This window comes from Gracilinanus agilis, chromosome 3, assembly GCF_016433145.1.
Source record: "Gracilinanus agilis isolate LMUSP501 chromosome 3, AgileGrace, whole genome shotgun sequence".
NCBI lineage: Eukaryota > Metazoa > Chordata > Mammalia > Didelphimorphia > Didelphidae > Gracilinanus > Gracilinanus agilis.
In genome coordinates this window covers 303,590,423-303,607,685 of record NC_058132.1, presented here as the reverse complement: position 1 = coordinate 303,607,685, position 17,263 = coordinate 303,590,423, and the positions used below count along the sequence as shown (strand labels likewise).

Below are 17,263 nucleotides of genomic sequence, written 5' to 3'. Positions count from 1 at the left end.
TATAACTGCTTGGTAGTTCTGTATTTTTTTCATGTTGACAATGTATTTTGGATATTTAAAGATAAGAAGTTTGACACATTTTTAAACCCTTTCCTACCATCTTAGAATCAATATTATGTATTAGTTCCAAAAGAGAAGAATGGTAATGGCTAGGCAATGGGGGGTGAGTGTCAGATTTGAACTTGAAACCTGTCTATAATGTAAATAATTGCAATTTCCATAAAGTTTTAACCACATAAATAGATCAAGTGATTTTCTTTTCTGCTTAACATCGATATGCAGAACTAATGCTTGTTTAATTATATAATAGTGTAAATAATGTAGATTTATTTACATAGGTTGGAAAAGTAGAGTCGAATTGTAAATAATACTTCCTAACCATGGAGATCCTGTAGCATACTAACAATTTAGCAGATAATTAAAACATTAGACATAGGAAAAGTGCAGAAAGGGCTAGGGAAGTTCAAAAAATTTTTAGTGAGCTAGTGCAAGGAAAGCATAAGAATAAAATATTGTTGTTGGATAGATAACTAAGAATACTAACATACTAAAATAGAGTCTCAATATAAAAATTAACATTGCATTTAAAACATAGGTAGTATAAACATAATTTTATAACAGCTAGGAATAATAAGATAGTAGTATTGCATTACTTGATAAAAATATTAAAAGTAGAAACAAGTTAAAATTCTATTAAAATCATAGATGGGTTAAATAACTTAGAAGAGTTTAATGATAAGAAAATCGTTAACTGTAAACTTAGGAAATTGTGCTCAATGGAAAACTTTTCATGTTACAAAATTGTTTTGTACCCTGTAAAAATTGTTATATAAATTGTAATCCTCATCCCCCTACCAACCTCTTCAAAACCCATCTTAGAATAGGAATAGATAGATAATTAGTATAGTGATAAGACAAGATAAGGATTTATTATTTTGGAGGGAAGGGGAACATAATATAGGAAAAGGAAATAGTGATGCATGAATTAAGTAGGACTTTTGCAAAAAGTCCCAATACACAAAACCAGGATATTGTAAGGATGGAAATTGTGCAAGGGGGATGGGACAAAAGGAGCCAGAAAAGGAGTGGCTGACAGTTGGGGACAGATGGTGGCAGTTGATAACAGAGGGAATTCTGGGTAATTCTCCAGAGGCAGAAGGAGGAGAAGGGGTTGGGTGGAGAACAACCCAGCTCTGATCCAGTCCTGAGGGCTTCCTGAGGATCTTTCCTTGGACATTGAAACCCTGATTCCCTGGTCAAAGATTCCTTCACACCTCACCCAGCAACACTTCAATCATAGAGTTAGCTAAGTTTTTAGACTCCATTTTGAGAGCAATCTCTTAGTCTCCTTCCCCATTACTCAACCTTGCTGAGAGACCCTTTCTAGTCTAACTTAAAATTATAGAAAAAAATAAAAATGGAAACAGAAGGAGAAAGGGGGGAGAAGAAGCTTGGGTGTGGGAACCTCAAAGGTTCCCACCAAGTGACAGACCCCATAGAAATATAGAAGAGGGCATGCCAAATCCCTCTGTCCTTCACCCCTTTCCCCAATCCCTGAATTGCGAAGAATAAAAGCCATTCATTAGTTACATTGGTGTTCCAGAGTGCCTGAGAGACAACAAGGGAGGAGGGAACCACAACTTGGTCTGGCTGCCTCCATCTTGAAGCCTGACTACCCACTGTGAAGTTGACTGACCTCAGGGGAGGCTTGCGAGAACCCTGCCCTCATTCAGAATCAGATTGGGGTACCACATACCTCATCTTATAGGGAATCCTTGCCCCCAACTCCTGTGGGGCAGCATGATTATCCAGGTCACCGAGTTTCAGGGTGACACCTCCTAGAAGTCTCCCAGTGTACATTCAGCATGAGGGGAAATATGGAAGAGAAACTCACCTTCATAGCCCCTCTATCTCCCCTCCATCCCTACATTGGTGGCTGGCTCTCATTATTATTATAAACCTGTGGTCTTAGTATGACTCTTAATCCACTGAGTCACCTAGATACTCTGTGTTGATTGACATACTAAGATATTTTTAAGCCCATGTTTCCCATCCATTAAAAAAATTATGCTCTAAATATGAAGCTACTTTAAAGAAAAATCATAGAAAATAAAATTTATTTAATATATTTGTTTAAATTTTTAAAATTAAATACTATATCTACAACCCACAATCATCAGAATTCTTCAAGATAATTACCATTAATTATTCCTCAAATATATTTATTAATACATCTCTATTTTGGATGAATAGTACAATGTATAGAGACTCATTCATGTTTGCATGAAATCCTGGACTTGTTTCAGTGATAACATTTACTCCATTCATTTAATTTCTTATTGCTCCAAAACAATTTTACTATATTACAGTTGCAGAGAAAATTTCCAAGAGGGGTAGAGGGAATCCCTCACTGGTAGTTCCTCACTCCTCACTCCAAAGAAATTACAAATTCATTTTTTTATTTCATTAAATCTATTTACTTTGATTGGGCCTTGCTGGTGATTCAAGGAATTGTTATGGGTTTATTCTTTTCCTTTCATCATAATTTAATATGAATAAGATTTTGATATATATGCATATGTATATATATTCATTTATTTACTTATTTATCCAGAATTTCATTTTTTCTCTTCCATTGAGTTTTTTTGGGGGGTTTGGGTTTTCTTTTGAGAATTGATGCATATACCCCATAACTCAGCCATATATTCAGAGTGATTCTAGTGTTGGCCAACACCTTCCTAAGAGAGGGTTGTATAATTATCCTAAAATCCATGATTTAAAGTATTTTAAATAATTTTTAGGAAAAGAAAATCACCAATATCCAATATCCTGAATCAAGGAACTGGATCTTTTGGAGAAGGCACCATAAGAATGCCTACAGAAACCACATACTACACCAAGAAATCCAGAATAAACTTTGAGATATAATGAGGTGAACTGAAGGAGGTTGAACATATCATTTATTCTGAATGTAAACTCTTATGCAAAAGGGGAGTGTCCCCAATTGGATTTCTGTCAATAAGTATATCAATCATTTTAAAATTTTTTCTTTCTCCTTTTCCTTTTCTTTTCCTCTTATCCCTAATTTCTATATCTTATTTTTTTTAAAGTGTAATATTTTATACACTTCTAGAAAGGGAAGCATTAGAGGTATAAGCTACATATGTATAATAATTCATTGGGGAGATCTGACATATTAATCTTCAAAAAAACCTGAATTAGGAAGTTTTAACATGCTGGTCTCCCAAAGAATAAAAGGGGGAATTGTGTAAAGTGAACACCTTCCTCCAGGAATCACATACTGGGGTCATCCTACCTGCAACCCTGTGCTTTGTGCACTGTGTCACATGAAAGCTTGGGACAGTGACCTTGGCAGTGACTGCCTGGAATGGAAAGGTTACAGTTCCAGGGGTAAAGGAGATGATTTAAGAGGGGATTTCAGGAAGTGGGCTCTCTCTATTCCCTTGGACATCTCGATGCCTGAGATAGAAAGCCATGAGGAGAGTGCCCACGTGGTGAGATTAGAATAGGGATAATCTCCCTCTGTCTTTATGCTCTCTATTTTAAGTAAATATTGATAAACTATGGAAATTAAGAGTGTAAATTTAATTCAGTTTTTACAACACATTTTACCTAGTTGTCCTTCTGTCAGGCCAGCATCCACTGTGATTCAGAGAATTACTCCATTGATAATCTACATATGTGTTGTATTTTTTTTGTTTAATATTTGGATGAAATAAAATAATTATCAACCACTGATGGGAAACTACCAATTTCAAATACTGATAGCTGTCTCCTACTATATTTTTTTCTGTGTTTTCACTGGCTTTATTTATTTTGTTCAACGTTTCCCAATTACGTTTTAATATAGATCAACCAACTGGACTGTGGTGTTTGATATCTCTAATTTAGAATACAACTAAAGCAGTCTATGAAAAAACTTATGTCTCTCAGTGCTTTTTTTCAGTGGAAGAAATAATGGACAGACCAATGGCATATGATTAGAGAAACTCAGGAAGCAAAATTAAAAAAGAAAAAAATTAGAAATCCCCCAAATCATGTGATTACAATACTGAAGACAAACCCAAGAAAAAAATTTAAAAAACTTAATTCATACATAGAACTATGAGCTGATTTTGTTTCATGGGGGAAACTAATTACATTAAATTAGCTAGTATGATGTTTCTTAAGAGAATGAGATGAAAGGCAATGATTTTAATGATCAGGAATAAAAAGAGTCATTAAGCATACTTTTAAAAATCATGAATCCTCCCCCATGTGTTAAATATTTAAGCCTTCCCCCCACCTAAATGATGTGCTGATAGAATATGGCAGTCTTACAACAATTTAGTTCTAGAATCCCATCTAACACAGTACTATTTTTCTGAGGCTTTAGGTAAGTAAAATTAAATATTTTATTCTCAGTTCAGTGAAAGTAGTAGGTCAATCTTTGCTCAGAGAAGGTACATTTGTGCATAATAGTTCACCATTTTGATTTCATATAATGTAATATTTTCTGTTTAAAATTTACTGCTCTCTCCTGTTACTTTTGTTCTTGAATTGAGAACCTATTTTAATATAAATAACATATATAAAAGACTCACTTTTTTCATTAAAAATTACATCAAAAAGTCCCAGGAATTTAATTTAATCCCCAATTTTGATGTATGTGTATTATTTATTATTTTCTTCGCAAATTTCATCCAATTTCTACTTCAGCACCTTCATGATTCAGAGCCAACGTGCTTATGACTATATTCTAATAATTTAGAAGTTTTTCTTTTAATTGGACCCAAATCGGCATTAGAATAAAATTTATATACTGGTTCTATATTTTATTTTGGTAGCCACACAACATCATTGTAATACTTATAATTATCATGTGTAATCCAAGCCTTTTATTTTTAGGATTAACAATTCAGGATTTTCATTTGATCCTCATATGACCCAATGTCCCTTTGTGTTCTTGGTCATTATCACCTAGATATGATCCACTTTATTAACATAGTTCTTGAATGGTAGTCCTCAACACTGAACAGAAGACCTTCCTTAGTCTATGACTGGGTAAGAATAGAGTATTGTTGTGTTTTGATTTCTTGATATAGCATTATACATAATTAACATGACTTGGGAATCATTTTTTCATGCTTTTAAGGCATATTTTGCTTGAATATCTAGTTCTTTTTTACATATTTCTAATGACTTCTGCTACATGTTCCTATGAAGTTCATATCTTCCCTTAATTTCAGGTATTTATTTTGCTTCTATTAAGTTTTATAATAAAATTTATTACAACACATTGTTACCATTTTTTTATTATATGGAGAGGTATTAGAGCATAGTTGATAGAAATTTGGCTATTTGGTCAAGAAGATATTGATTCAAGTAATTCCTCTGAAGTATTGGCTATGTGATTTTGAGCAAGTCACTTATTCTTTTGGTGCTCTACACAACTTTATAAAGCTATAAATTTTGGAGTACTTGTTCCTTTGCATTAATAATAACATTTCTTTTTAGGAGTTCCATTTACTAATGAAAGTACAGATCTGGGTCAAAAATGTTAATTATGTTTCTCAAATTAATTTGGGAAATATGGCATTCCATTAATTGATAACTATCCAATGGAATTTCTCCCTCCTTCCCTCTCTTCCATTATAATAAAATATTAAATACAATAAATTTACCTCGGGACAAGAAATCATATATTTAAAATACTATACATAAAATTATGGTTACCATTTTGTTAACATCATACATGCATACATCTATAAAGTCAGACAATATGTTTTCACATAAATATACTGTCACTTCCTTTCATCTTTTCCCCATGCCACTACTCTTTTAATACCTACATTACAATAAAAATCAGATTCCTTCTGGTATCTTCCCAGTTCTGATGAATGAACATTTTACCATATTTTATCAGATACCAGACCACCACACTTGTTGGTCATGTCCCTTTTCAGATACACAGGTCACACACATATTCCCCAAATGGTCACAATTCCTAGAAACCCTTTATACAATGCCAAACCCTGTTGAATGACTGTTCCGTAAGGGCAGAGATTCTCTTGCTTGTTTCTATTTGTGTGCTCAGAAATTAGCAAAGTATCTGTCACATAATAAATGTCTAACAGAGAATTTCTTTATTTCTTTGCATCTTCCTTTCTTCCTTCCTTCCCTCCTTCCATTCTTCCTCTCTTCCCCCTTTCCTTCCATTCATTCTTTCTCTTCTTCCTTCCTTCTTTTTTTCTTGTCTTCCATTCTTCCTTCATCTCTTTTTCTCTTTTTTCTGTCTCTCTCTGTGTGTGTCTGTGTTTGTCTGTCTGTCTGTCTCTCTCTCTGTGTGTCTGTGTTTGTCTGTCTGTCTGTCTCTGTCTCTGTCTCTGTCTCTGTCTCTGTCTCTCTCTCTCTCTCTCTCTCACACACACACACACACACACACACACACACAAAAGTTGAAACTCAAAAATGTAATTTAGAGTCCATGGGATCCTATTCCTTGACTGACCATCACCCAAACTTATAACATCTTTAAAACAATTTCTGGATCTGTAAAATGAAGCAAATAATATCTAGTCTCCCTATAGCACAGCATAAATTTAAAATTTATATGAAAATGACTTGGAAAGTATAAAGATGTATTCCAAATTTGATAATATTATTTAATTTAAAGATTTCTGTCTCTGACCAAGGCATATTTCCAATCTGTGCAGTCATCTTCTGCTCTTACCAGTTGCTGCCCTTGTACGCCCCAAGCTGCATACTGCAAAATGGAATCCTCAACCTCTGGAGGGTTTAACTCCCAAACTTCCCTTGAAAAAATGCAAACAGTTTATATGAATAAATTAATACTAATAACAAATTTAAAAACACTTACTGAGGGCATTGAAAATCAAATAACTTACCTTGTATGTATGTTGTAGATCACATATGAAGCTGTGTATGAATAGTGATAAACCTGAAAAGAAAATTAAGATGAGAATTAGTTATACTGGTTTGTAGTAGGCATATCCAAAGATAGAGATTTATGAGACAATAAAGAGAAGTCCATGTCCTGTCTTCCAACATTTCTCTGAAGGTAAAAATTGGATTAATTTGAAAATTATGGTCAGTTCTTGGTTGAGTTGAAGGGGGAGAAGAACAGAAGGGAAAATATTCCAAGTTGTCTCATTAATATTAGGAAATGGTATGTTAGTTATTGGGTTCATTGTATGTAAATGAGCCTTAAGTCTCTGTGTCTCTCTGTGTCTGTATGTCTTTCTCTCAGCAGTCTTGCCTCCTTCCTCTTCCAAGATCTAAGTTTTATCTCTGCCTATTACTCATAGGCAGAGATGGGAGGAAGGAGCAATAAAAACTTGGTTCTAAAAGACAACATAGGATTATGAAAAATGAGAGAAAATAAAATGGTTATTATCACTTTAGAAGTTATCTAATCTAAATTGTACCAAAGAATCTGATGTACTATATTGTGACAAAGTAGAAATCTATTTACATCATAACTTAATACCATATCCTTCAGTTCTCAAATATTGCTCAGTAAATAATCATTTCTTTACAGATGAAACTTATTTCTTTGAAACTACTAACCATTTACCAATATTCTTTGACTCACACTTGAGTGACAGCAAATTGGTGGTTCAAAGATTCAGGAAGAAGGATACCTTGTAAGGTATTCAGGATTCATGTAAAACTCAATGTATTACCACATAGGCACATAGCATAATGGAAATTATAGAATTAATATGGATTTGGGGAAAGGAGAGGGAAAGATGGGGTTCATAAATGGACAGAATCATGGACACAAAGAGCCATTCATGTGAGGAAAGGGCATAAAGTGGTAAAAAATCATAGAATGATTGAGTTGGGAGACTATCATTCTGGAAATAAGGATTGAAAAAGAGGATTCTTAAAACATAAAAAATGAAGGTTTTTTTGTTTGGTTGGTTTTTTTACCCTTCCTAAGACACCACAGTTGATCAATTTGAATATCAGAGACATTTTCAGGTTGTCTTATTTGGGTATAATCTATTCTGCTCCCTCAGATGAGTCACATCTAAGGTAGAAGAAAACAACTCAAAGCTTGCCTGTATGATATAGCTATTAAATGCATATAGAAGTTCATTTTGTCACAATGTTAAAACATGGTTATGTGGTTTTTGCATCATTTTCTCCATTCTGGTTGATATATTCTGAATCAGCCCTAGGTTATCTTTGCTAAAAAGTCACACATATCACTAAGCAAAATACTGCATATGGAATGCATTGTGTCATTGGATTTATATCCATTTATTCAATTATTTATTTATTTTTAATTAAAGGAGGTGTTTTTCTCAGAAATATTCATCAAATTAATTCTATGTAAACATATGTAAATTGATAGAAATTCATTTATATATACATGATAGAAGTTAAAATAAATTATTCAGTCTTATTTGTGATTTTTTTTGGACTAGAAAGGATAACAAAAGATAAATTACTTGATTTTGATTATATACATTTGAAAGTTTTTCATTAAATCAATTAATAGTTAAAAAGAAAGAATAATTCCTTTTTTAAAACCCTTACCTTCTGTCTTGGAGAAAAGACTGTGTATTGGCTCCAAGGCAGAATAGTGGTAAGGGCTAGGCAATGGGGATCAAGTAACTTGCCCAGGGTCACACAGCTAAAAAGTGTCTGAGGCCAAATTTGAACCCAGGTCCCCCCATCACTAGGCCTGCCTCTCAAATCACTGAGCCACCCAGCTGCCCCCAAGAAAGAATAATTCTTAAAACCTTAACTTTCTCTGATGAAGACTTGATATCTAAAGTGTGTAAGTAGTTGATAGAATTATATAAAAATGATATTGTTTGATATATGTAACTTGCTTTCAGCAGAAATAAAAAAAAATTGTCCCCAAAGTAAGAATTATAAATGTAAAAAATTAAAGCAGCTCTGAAATTCTATCTTATACATTGTTTTTTTTTTTCAAATGACAAAAAAAATAAAAACAAAAATAGGTAGAAAAGCAGAATGAAAAGATGCATGCTCATATACTTTTGTCTGAGTTGTGAATTGAATCTGGTCTAGAAACTATCTTGGAACTATACCTCGATAATCATTAAATGATGCATATTCTTTAAATGAGAAATATACCACAATTTTAAAAATCACAGAAGTAGCAAAAATATCTATATATATGAAATTATATAAAGCAGGTTTTTTTTTACAATGTGAAAAATTGTATACAAAGTATCCATCAACTGGGAAAGAACTAAAGAAATGTGCACTGTAACTTGTGGCCTATTATAAAGCCAGTAAGACCTAATACTAATGGTCATTTCCAAAAAACTGGGAACACTTGTATAAAGTGATGTAGAGGGAATTAAGCACTCATGATGATGATACACATCCATACACATCCACACATCCACACACACACAGATGACTAAGAAAAGCTAAAAACACAAACCAAAACAATCATTAATTAGGAGTCATTCATTTTCACACCTAGTCAATGTAATGATTTCCTTTGCTCAGCTCTGTATATTTGATAAAACAATATTGTTTTCTTTCTTTCAGTTCAGAGGAATAGTGAAAAGAATAAGGAATATAGCTATTAGGTTACAAAATTATTTTTATAAAGAAGAAAAGTAAGAAAAAAATGACTGGAGCACTTTAAAATAAATAAGAAAAAATATAGGACCAAAAAGATAATACTTCTTCAATGGGAAAGATAAAGAAATGTAATATTTATGATTATTAATTTTTTCATTGTTATACTATAAGACATATTAAACTTGACACAACTACCTTGATTTAAAAAAAGATAAAACTTTTTTATTAAAGTGAATACAATTTTGATTAGAAAAAGGTTCGTGGCACATAATAACTGCTAGGTGTATATGTATAACATATATGTGTGTGTATGTATGCATTCCTGTTTGGGTATATGTAGTAGTTAGACTTCTTAATAATATCGTACAGATTTCAGTCCCAAATAAGTTAACAAGTTCAGGTTTGATGTGGTAAGTGCAAACTTCTATCAGTTTCTGTTGAACAAGATTTAGATTTTGTGTCCATTTATTCTGTGACAGATACTGTAATAAATGCTTTACCAATATCATTTCATCTTCACAATAATCTTTAATATATAGTTAATATTCTTATTCCTATATTATATAGATGATAAAATTGAGACAGACAGAAGTTTAAGTGATTTTTCCAGGGTCACACAAATAATGTCTGAGGCCTCATTTGTTTTTGTTTTGTTTTGTTTTGTTTTTTAATTTTTAAACCCTTAACTTTTGTGTATTGACTTATAGGTGGAAGATTGGTAAGGGTAGGCAATGGGGGTCAAGTGACTTGCCCAGGGTCACACAACTGGCAAGTGTCTGAGGCCGGATTTGAACCTAGGACCTCCTGTCACTAGACCTGGCTCTCAATCCACTGAGCTACCCAGCTGCCCCCCTGAGGCCTCATTTGAACTCAGTTCTTTCTGACTCCAGGTCCAGTGTGCTATTCTCTGCCCCCTAACTGCCTCTTTGAGTCAAACATTTCAACCCCATACACTTTAATTTTACCATATTACTAATTTAAACAAACTAATTTAAATACTAAAATAAACAAATTTAAACAAAAAAATCTTTAAACAGGTTTAAACAAGTATAGTAGGTGGTTGGTTATATGATATGAGATTAGCTCTGGAATTAACATGAAAATTATTTTAATTAATTATTTAATTGATTAACTTAGGTTTCTAGTCCAAGAGAACTGGAAAAAAATCTTTTTAATCTGTATGTTCTTTCTATTATCTTAGTCTCATACTCTAAACTCATAGAAGACTATTATTGACCCTATAATTTATTAAATAACTCAATGCAAAAAGGAATAAATATTTAAACAATATAGCTGAATGATGTGTAAAAGAGTTTTCCTGAACACCTTTTATGAAACAAATGTTACTGATACCAAAACCAGGAAGAGCAAAAACAGTGAAAGAAAATTACAGACCAATTTTAATAATGAATATAAATGCCAAAATCTTAAGGAAAATTCTAGCTAGGAGACTAGACTCATACATCATAAAGATTTCACATTGTGTTTCAAACAAAATTTTACCAGGAGTACAAGGATGGTTTAATATGAGGAAAAATGTTAACATAATTGATTATATCAATAAAAATATAATAAAAATCATGTAATTGCATAAATAAATGCAGAAAAAACCACTTAAAACATTGGAAAGCATAGGTATAAATGAAGTTTTTCTTACAAAGCTTCTATATAAACACATTTACAATTATCATTTCTAATATGGATAAGCCAGAAGCTTTCTCAATAAAATTAGGAGTGAAGCACAAATATCCATTATATCCATTTTCACCAATAATATATTAGATATTAGAAACATTAGCAATAGAAGTAAGAAAAGAAAAAAAATTGAAAGAATCAGGATAGGAAAAAAATTTTAAAAAAATATTTTTTCAGGCAAAGGCATAGTATGTATAGAAAATCCTAGAGATTTAACTGAAATAAAGTTGAAACTATCAATAATTTTAGTAAAGTGGCAGCATATAAAATAAAATCACATAAACCATCAGCATTTTAATATGTTACTAAATCCTTCAAGAAGAGATAGAGATACTCTACTTAATGTAACCCTAGATAGAATAAATTATCTGGGAGATTACCTGGCTAAAATAACTCAGGAAATACACAAATATAATTTTAAAGCATTTGTTACACAAAGTCAGATCTAAATTATTGGAGAAATATTAATTGTTCATGGATAAAAAGATCAAATATAATTAAAATGATGATGCTAACTAATCAACTTATTAAATGATATCCCAAACACATTATTAAAAAATATTATTGAGCTAGAAAAAAATTGGTAGAATAATAGCAAAAGAACTAATAAAAAATATAAAGGAAAACAGTCAAGCAGTCCCAGATTTTGAACTATATTTTAAAGTGGTAATTACTAAACTTATCACATGCTGGATAAGAAAAAGAATGGCAGAGCAGTGACATACCACAAACTGTAGTAAAAGGTTTTCACAACCTTATATTTGACAAAAAATATAGATTCAGGCAATTCACATGAGAAATCAGTATTTGATAAAAATTTCTAGTACAGCTATAAAGTAGTTTAGCAGAAATTAGTTTTATACCTATAGAGTATAACATTCACTAAAAAAATGGAAACATGATCTAGTCATTTTGAATACATTAAATTGAAAATTATTTGTACAATTAAAACAAATGTCAAGATTAGAAGTAAAGAAGAAAACTATCAGAAAATTTCATAGACATTCTCTTGGATAGAGGTCTCATATGAAAAACAGATGCAGAACCTTGTCAAATTTATGAGAATAAGAGCCATCCTCCAATTGATAAATGGTCAAAAGATATGAACAATTTTAGGATGATGAAATATATATATGTATATATATGCATAATATCTAAAACACTACTGATTAAGGAAATGTAAACCAAAACATGTCTGAGGTGTCAACCTACACCTATCGAATTTTTTAAAATGACAAATGTTTGAGGGGTATGGAAAAGTGAAAAGATTAATAAACTATTTGTGGAACTCAGAATTAATCCAAACATTTTGGAAAACAATATGGAATTATACCCAGAGAGCTGGAAAATTGTGTATATCTTTAGATTAGCATTGCCATTGTTGGGTGTATCAAACAAGAAAAGAACTTATATGTTTTAAAATATTTAAAGCAAGTCACTTTTTCGTGGCAAAGAAATGGAATTTGAGGAGATGTCCATCAATTGGAGAATGGTTAAAAAAATTGTAGCATATAATGTAATGGGATTCTACTATATGATGTAAGGCAACTGCTGTAAGAAATGATGGGAGGATTAATGTTTTTTCAATCACTTGAAAAAGTACATGGGATAATAAAGAGTGAAATGAATAAATCCAAGAAAACATTTTATATAGCTACAAATTTATTATTTGAAGAATAATTTGTGATATGGACCTCCAAAGAACTAACTGAGAAGTGTAAAAGTGAAAGACATATGTTATACATTTTTCTGGATGATACCTTATATGGTATGGAGAGTACAAAGAGGAGCTGAATATAAAGAAGTAAAAAAAAAATAAATTAAAAACCCCCTCAATTTATTTGCTATGAGAAAAGTATCAGTTAAGGTCACCTCTCTGATATGAAAAGAAAGTACTTTGACTTGAATTCCTCAAAACTGAAAGTGATGAGAATTCCAAAATATTGGAAACACAGTCTTAAAATTCACAGTGATTAGAACAATAAAAATAACTCAGTGACAAACTGTAAGAGCATAACATGTGTCTTCAGAGCATATGATGTGTCAGAGACTCTGTTTGGCTCTGGGGATACAAAGAAAGAAGAAAAAACATGGCATCCTCTCAAGGTGCCAAGACTACAAGGAGGTTAACAAAATGAAAACAATTATGTGTAAACAGATTATATTCAGGTGTAATAAGGAAATTTTTGTATATACTACTATGACCTAATGTGGAAACATCCTACTTTCAGGAGAAGATATCTTATGTCTCCATTTTATAGTGGTGGGAAAAGCCTATTTCGCAATGGCTAAATAGCCAGGAAATTAAATAAATCAAAGTTGCTCTCAAGGGGTAATTTTGAAAGGGGGCAATCTAGAAATAAGGTTGAAAAGACAGGTGGGAACCAGCATGATGAAAATCTTAAATTGTTGGATTATTTTGTATTATGCTTTGGATAGAATGGAAAACTACTGAATTGTTTTTTATCTAAAGAGTGGTATGAGGGGGGCAGCTGGGTAGTTCAGTGGATTGAGAGCCAGGCCTAGAGATGGGAGGTCCTAGGTTCAAATCTGGCCTCAGGTACTTCCCGGCTGTGTGACCATGGGCAAATCACTTAACCACCATTGCCTAGCCCTTACCACTCTTCTTCCTTGGACCCAATACACAGTATTGATTCCAAGATGGAAGGTGAGGGTTTAAAAAATAGAATGCTGTGGACAGACCTAGGTATTTGAGGATTATTATTTTTATGGCTATATGAAGAAGGAATTGGAGAAGGGAGAGATTGGAAGATCAGTTAGCACACAGTTTTTGTTTCTTTTTTTCCTTTAGAAAATGCTAAGTAACCACATTACTTAGTTGAAATAATACATGCATAGAAAGTTTTATCTGTTTCTACACATTTGTACTGTAATCAATTAGTCAGTAAATAAAATAAAAGCTTAGTAAGTACCTGCTGTGTCCCTGCCATCATGTAGTAGGGACCCAGCAAGTGTATCAAGTATGTGTGTGTTTGTACATATATACATAGTCGTATTTATGTGTATATATACACACATTTATATATTTGTATAAACATATATATGTGTATAAATGTATATAGGTACGAAAATTATTGGCTTAATCTGACAGCCAGGCAAGGTTAATAAAAGATTATAAAAGTATATAAACATTCAGTACAGAAAGAGCTGTGGTATATTGGAAAGAAAACAGAACTTAGAGTCAGAGTTCCAACATTGTCACTATTAATCTCATTTGCTTTACAAAATAAGAATAACAGATCATCAAATTTGAGTGTTATTATCAGGACCAAAAATTTCAATGAATGTATGATATTTTTTCAACTGTAGAGTGTTACATAAATGTCAACAATTATTTACATTGTTACTAAATAAAAAATAAGTACCTGAGGTTCCGGGTTAAGATGGCGGCAGAGTAAGAAGCAGCTCTTCACCTCTCCTGACCAAAACACACAGAACTCCTCAAGGGGACATAAAAAAAAGTCCAGACGAACGGAGGAACCCCACAACAGGGCACAGCGTGGAAGGTACGTGGAATCGAGACATTCCCAGGCTATAAAGGGGTGAAACAGCCCTCACTAAATTGCGGGCTGAGCAACCACCCCACCCCCACCCCCTCCACACACAACATATATAGTGCCGATGCCAGCTAAAAAGAAATAGAGCAAGTTTGGGGCACCCATCGAGTCATTGGCAGCTCTGGGGCCTGTTCCTGAGAGCAGCAAGATTTAGGACCTCAGTAAGTCAAAGAATGCACGCGAAATCTGAGCACGGGAGCAGAGAATGGACGCTGGGCGCAGAGCACCAGCTCAGGGCGCAGGCACAGGCAGAGGCGTGGGTGGAGGCAGACACAGCCAGGAACTAAAGCTCTGAAAACCTGAGTGGGGAACCAGTGCAGACGGGTATACGACTGTGGAAGCAGCACCCTGAGACTTGTAAAGGAACCTCCTGCAGAGGATCAAGCAAGCAAGGGGGTCCACCAGGGGGCTTGACCTTGGAAAAAACCAGAACTCAGACCTCAGGAGCCAATAGACCGTGGACGGACACTGAGCACGTGGATAAACCTGAGAAGCTGCTTTGCTAATGATGGCCACCCAGTCTCAGGATGCTCAGAAGAGAAAGAATAACAACAAGAAAAAGAAGCCTTTAACACTCGACAACTTTTACACAGAGAAAATCCAGATAACTGAGCAAACAGAGGAGGAGAACAAACAAGCATCCGGACCCTTCTCAAATAAGGAAAACTCCTCACAAGCTATGGAAGAGTTCAAAACTGAGATTTTGAGGAAAATGGAAGAGATCTGGCAAGAAAAAGGTAGAATCTTGCAATTGAACACCAGAGATGACCAGATTGAAAAGGAATGCCAGAAGATTATGGCCGAAAACCAGAAGATTATGGCCGAAAACCAGAAGATTATGGCCGAAAACCAGAAGATTATGGCCGAAAATCAATCCCTAAAGGCCAGAATTGAGCAAGTAGAAGCTAATGATCTCTCAAGACAACAAGAACAAATAAAACAAAGTCAAAAGACTGAAAAAATGGAAAGAAACATGAAATATCTCAATGAGAGAGTGACAGACCAAGAAAACCGGTCTAGAAGAGACAATTTGAGAATAATTGGTCTTCCAGAAAAACAAGAAAATAATAGAAACCTGGACTCCGTACTAAAAGAAATTATTCAGCAAAATTGCCCTGAAGTCCTACAACAATAGGGCAATATAGACATCGAAAGGATTCATAGAACACCCATTACATTCGATCCAGAGAAAAAAATGGGTAGAAATATTATTGCCAAATTCAAAAGCTTTCAAGCAAAAGAAAAAATCTTACAAGAAGCCTGAAAGAGATAATTCAAATATCAAGGAGCTCCAATCAGGATCACACAGGATCTGGCAGCCTCCACGCTAAAAGACCGTAAGGCTTGGAATACAATATTCAGAAAGGCAAGAGAGCTGGGCCTGCAACCATGGATCAACTACCCATCAAAATTGATTATATATTTCCAGGGGAAAGTATGGGCATTCAACAAAATTGAAGAATTCCAGGTATTTGCACAGAAAAGACCAGCACTAAATGGAAAGTTTGATATTGAGCCACAAAAACCGAGAGAAACCTGAAAAGGTAAATAAGATACAGAGGGGAAAGAAAGAAAACTTATAATTTTTAAATTTGCCTTTTTAAGGGCCTCAGTGAGATCTAATTATATGTATTCCTATGTAGAGAAATGTTATGTATAATTCTCTGTAGTGAACTCTATTCACTATTATAATATTCACTATTATAGTAATCAGAAGAATAATTCACAGGGTGAGGGTGGAACACTAAATAATCTAAGATGGCGTGGGGGAGGGGAAAGATGGGGTAAATAGCAGGGAACACCGAGAGAAACTTGAGTGAATAAGAAAATAGAATATTCTATTACACACAAAGAGGGCATGGGAGGGAGAGGGGACAAATACTACTATAAGAAGGAGAGGAAGAGAGCATAAAGAGGTAATAATCAAACCTTACTCTCAGTGTAATCAACCCAGAGAGGGAAGAGTAGCTATATTATCCATTGGGAAATAAAACTCTTATCTAACTCTTCTGAGAAAGTTAGAAGGGATAAACCAAGGAGAGCAGGGGAGTGGGGAGGTCAAAAAAAGGGAAGGGTGAAGGGGGAGGGAATTCATAAGGCCTTTAAAAACAAAAAGAGGGGAAAAATAAGGGAGGGGGTAGAAAGGGAAGTTAATCAAGGGAGGGGATAAGGGATAGGGTCTTAATAGCAAACCACTGGTTTTAAAGGAAATAGTTTAAGGAGAAGGGGTAGGAATGGAGGAGGATTTGAAAATGTCAGCAAATGCACAACTGATGATTATAACTCTGAATGTGAATGGGATGAACTCGCTCATAAAACGGAAGCAAATAGCAGAGTGGATTAGAAACCAAAACCCCACCATATGTTGTCTACAAGAAACACATATGAGGCGG

General features: G+C 33.7%; 1 protein-coding gene across 1 annotated transcript in view; it reads right to left on the bottom strand.

The window, feature by feature from the left end:
• Positions 1 to 17,263, bottom strand: part of DPP10 (dipeptidyl peptidase like 10) — a 963,744-nt gene that overhangs the window by 190,021 nt on the left and 756,460 nt on the right. The window contains exons 6-7 of the mRNA XM_044669137.1: positions 6,909 to 6,961; positions 6,734 to 6,815 (exon numbers count right to left, since the gene is read on the bottom strand). Coding sequence (XP_044525072.1) covers positions 6,734 to 6,815; positions 6,909 to 6,961 — 135 coding nt within the window. The remainder of the gene's footprint in view (positions 1 to 6,733; positions 6,816 to 6,908; positions 6,962 to 17,263) is intronic.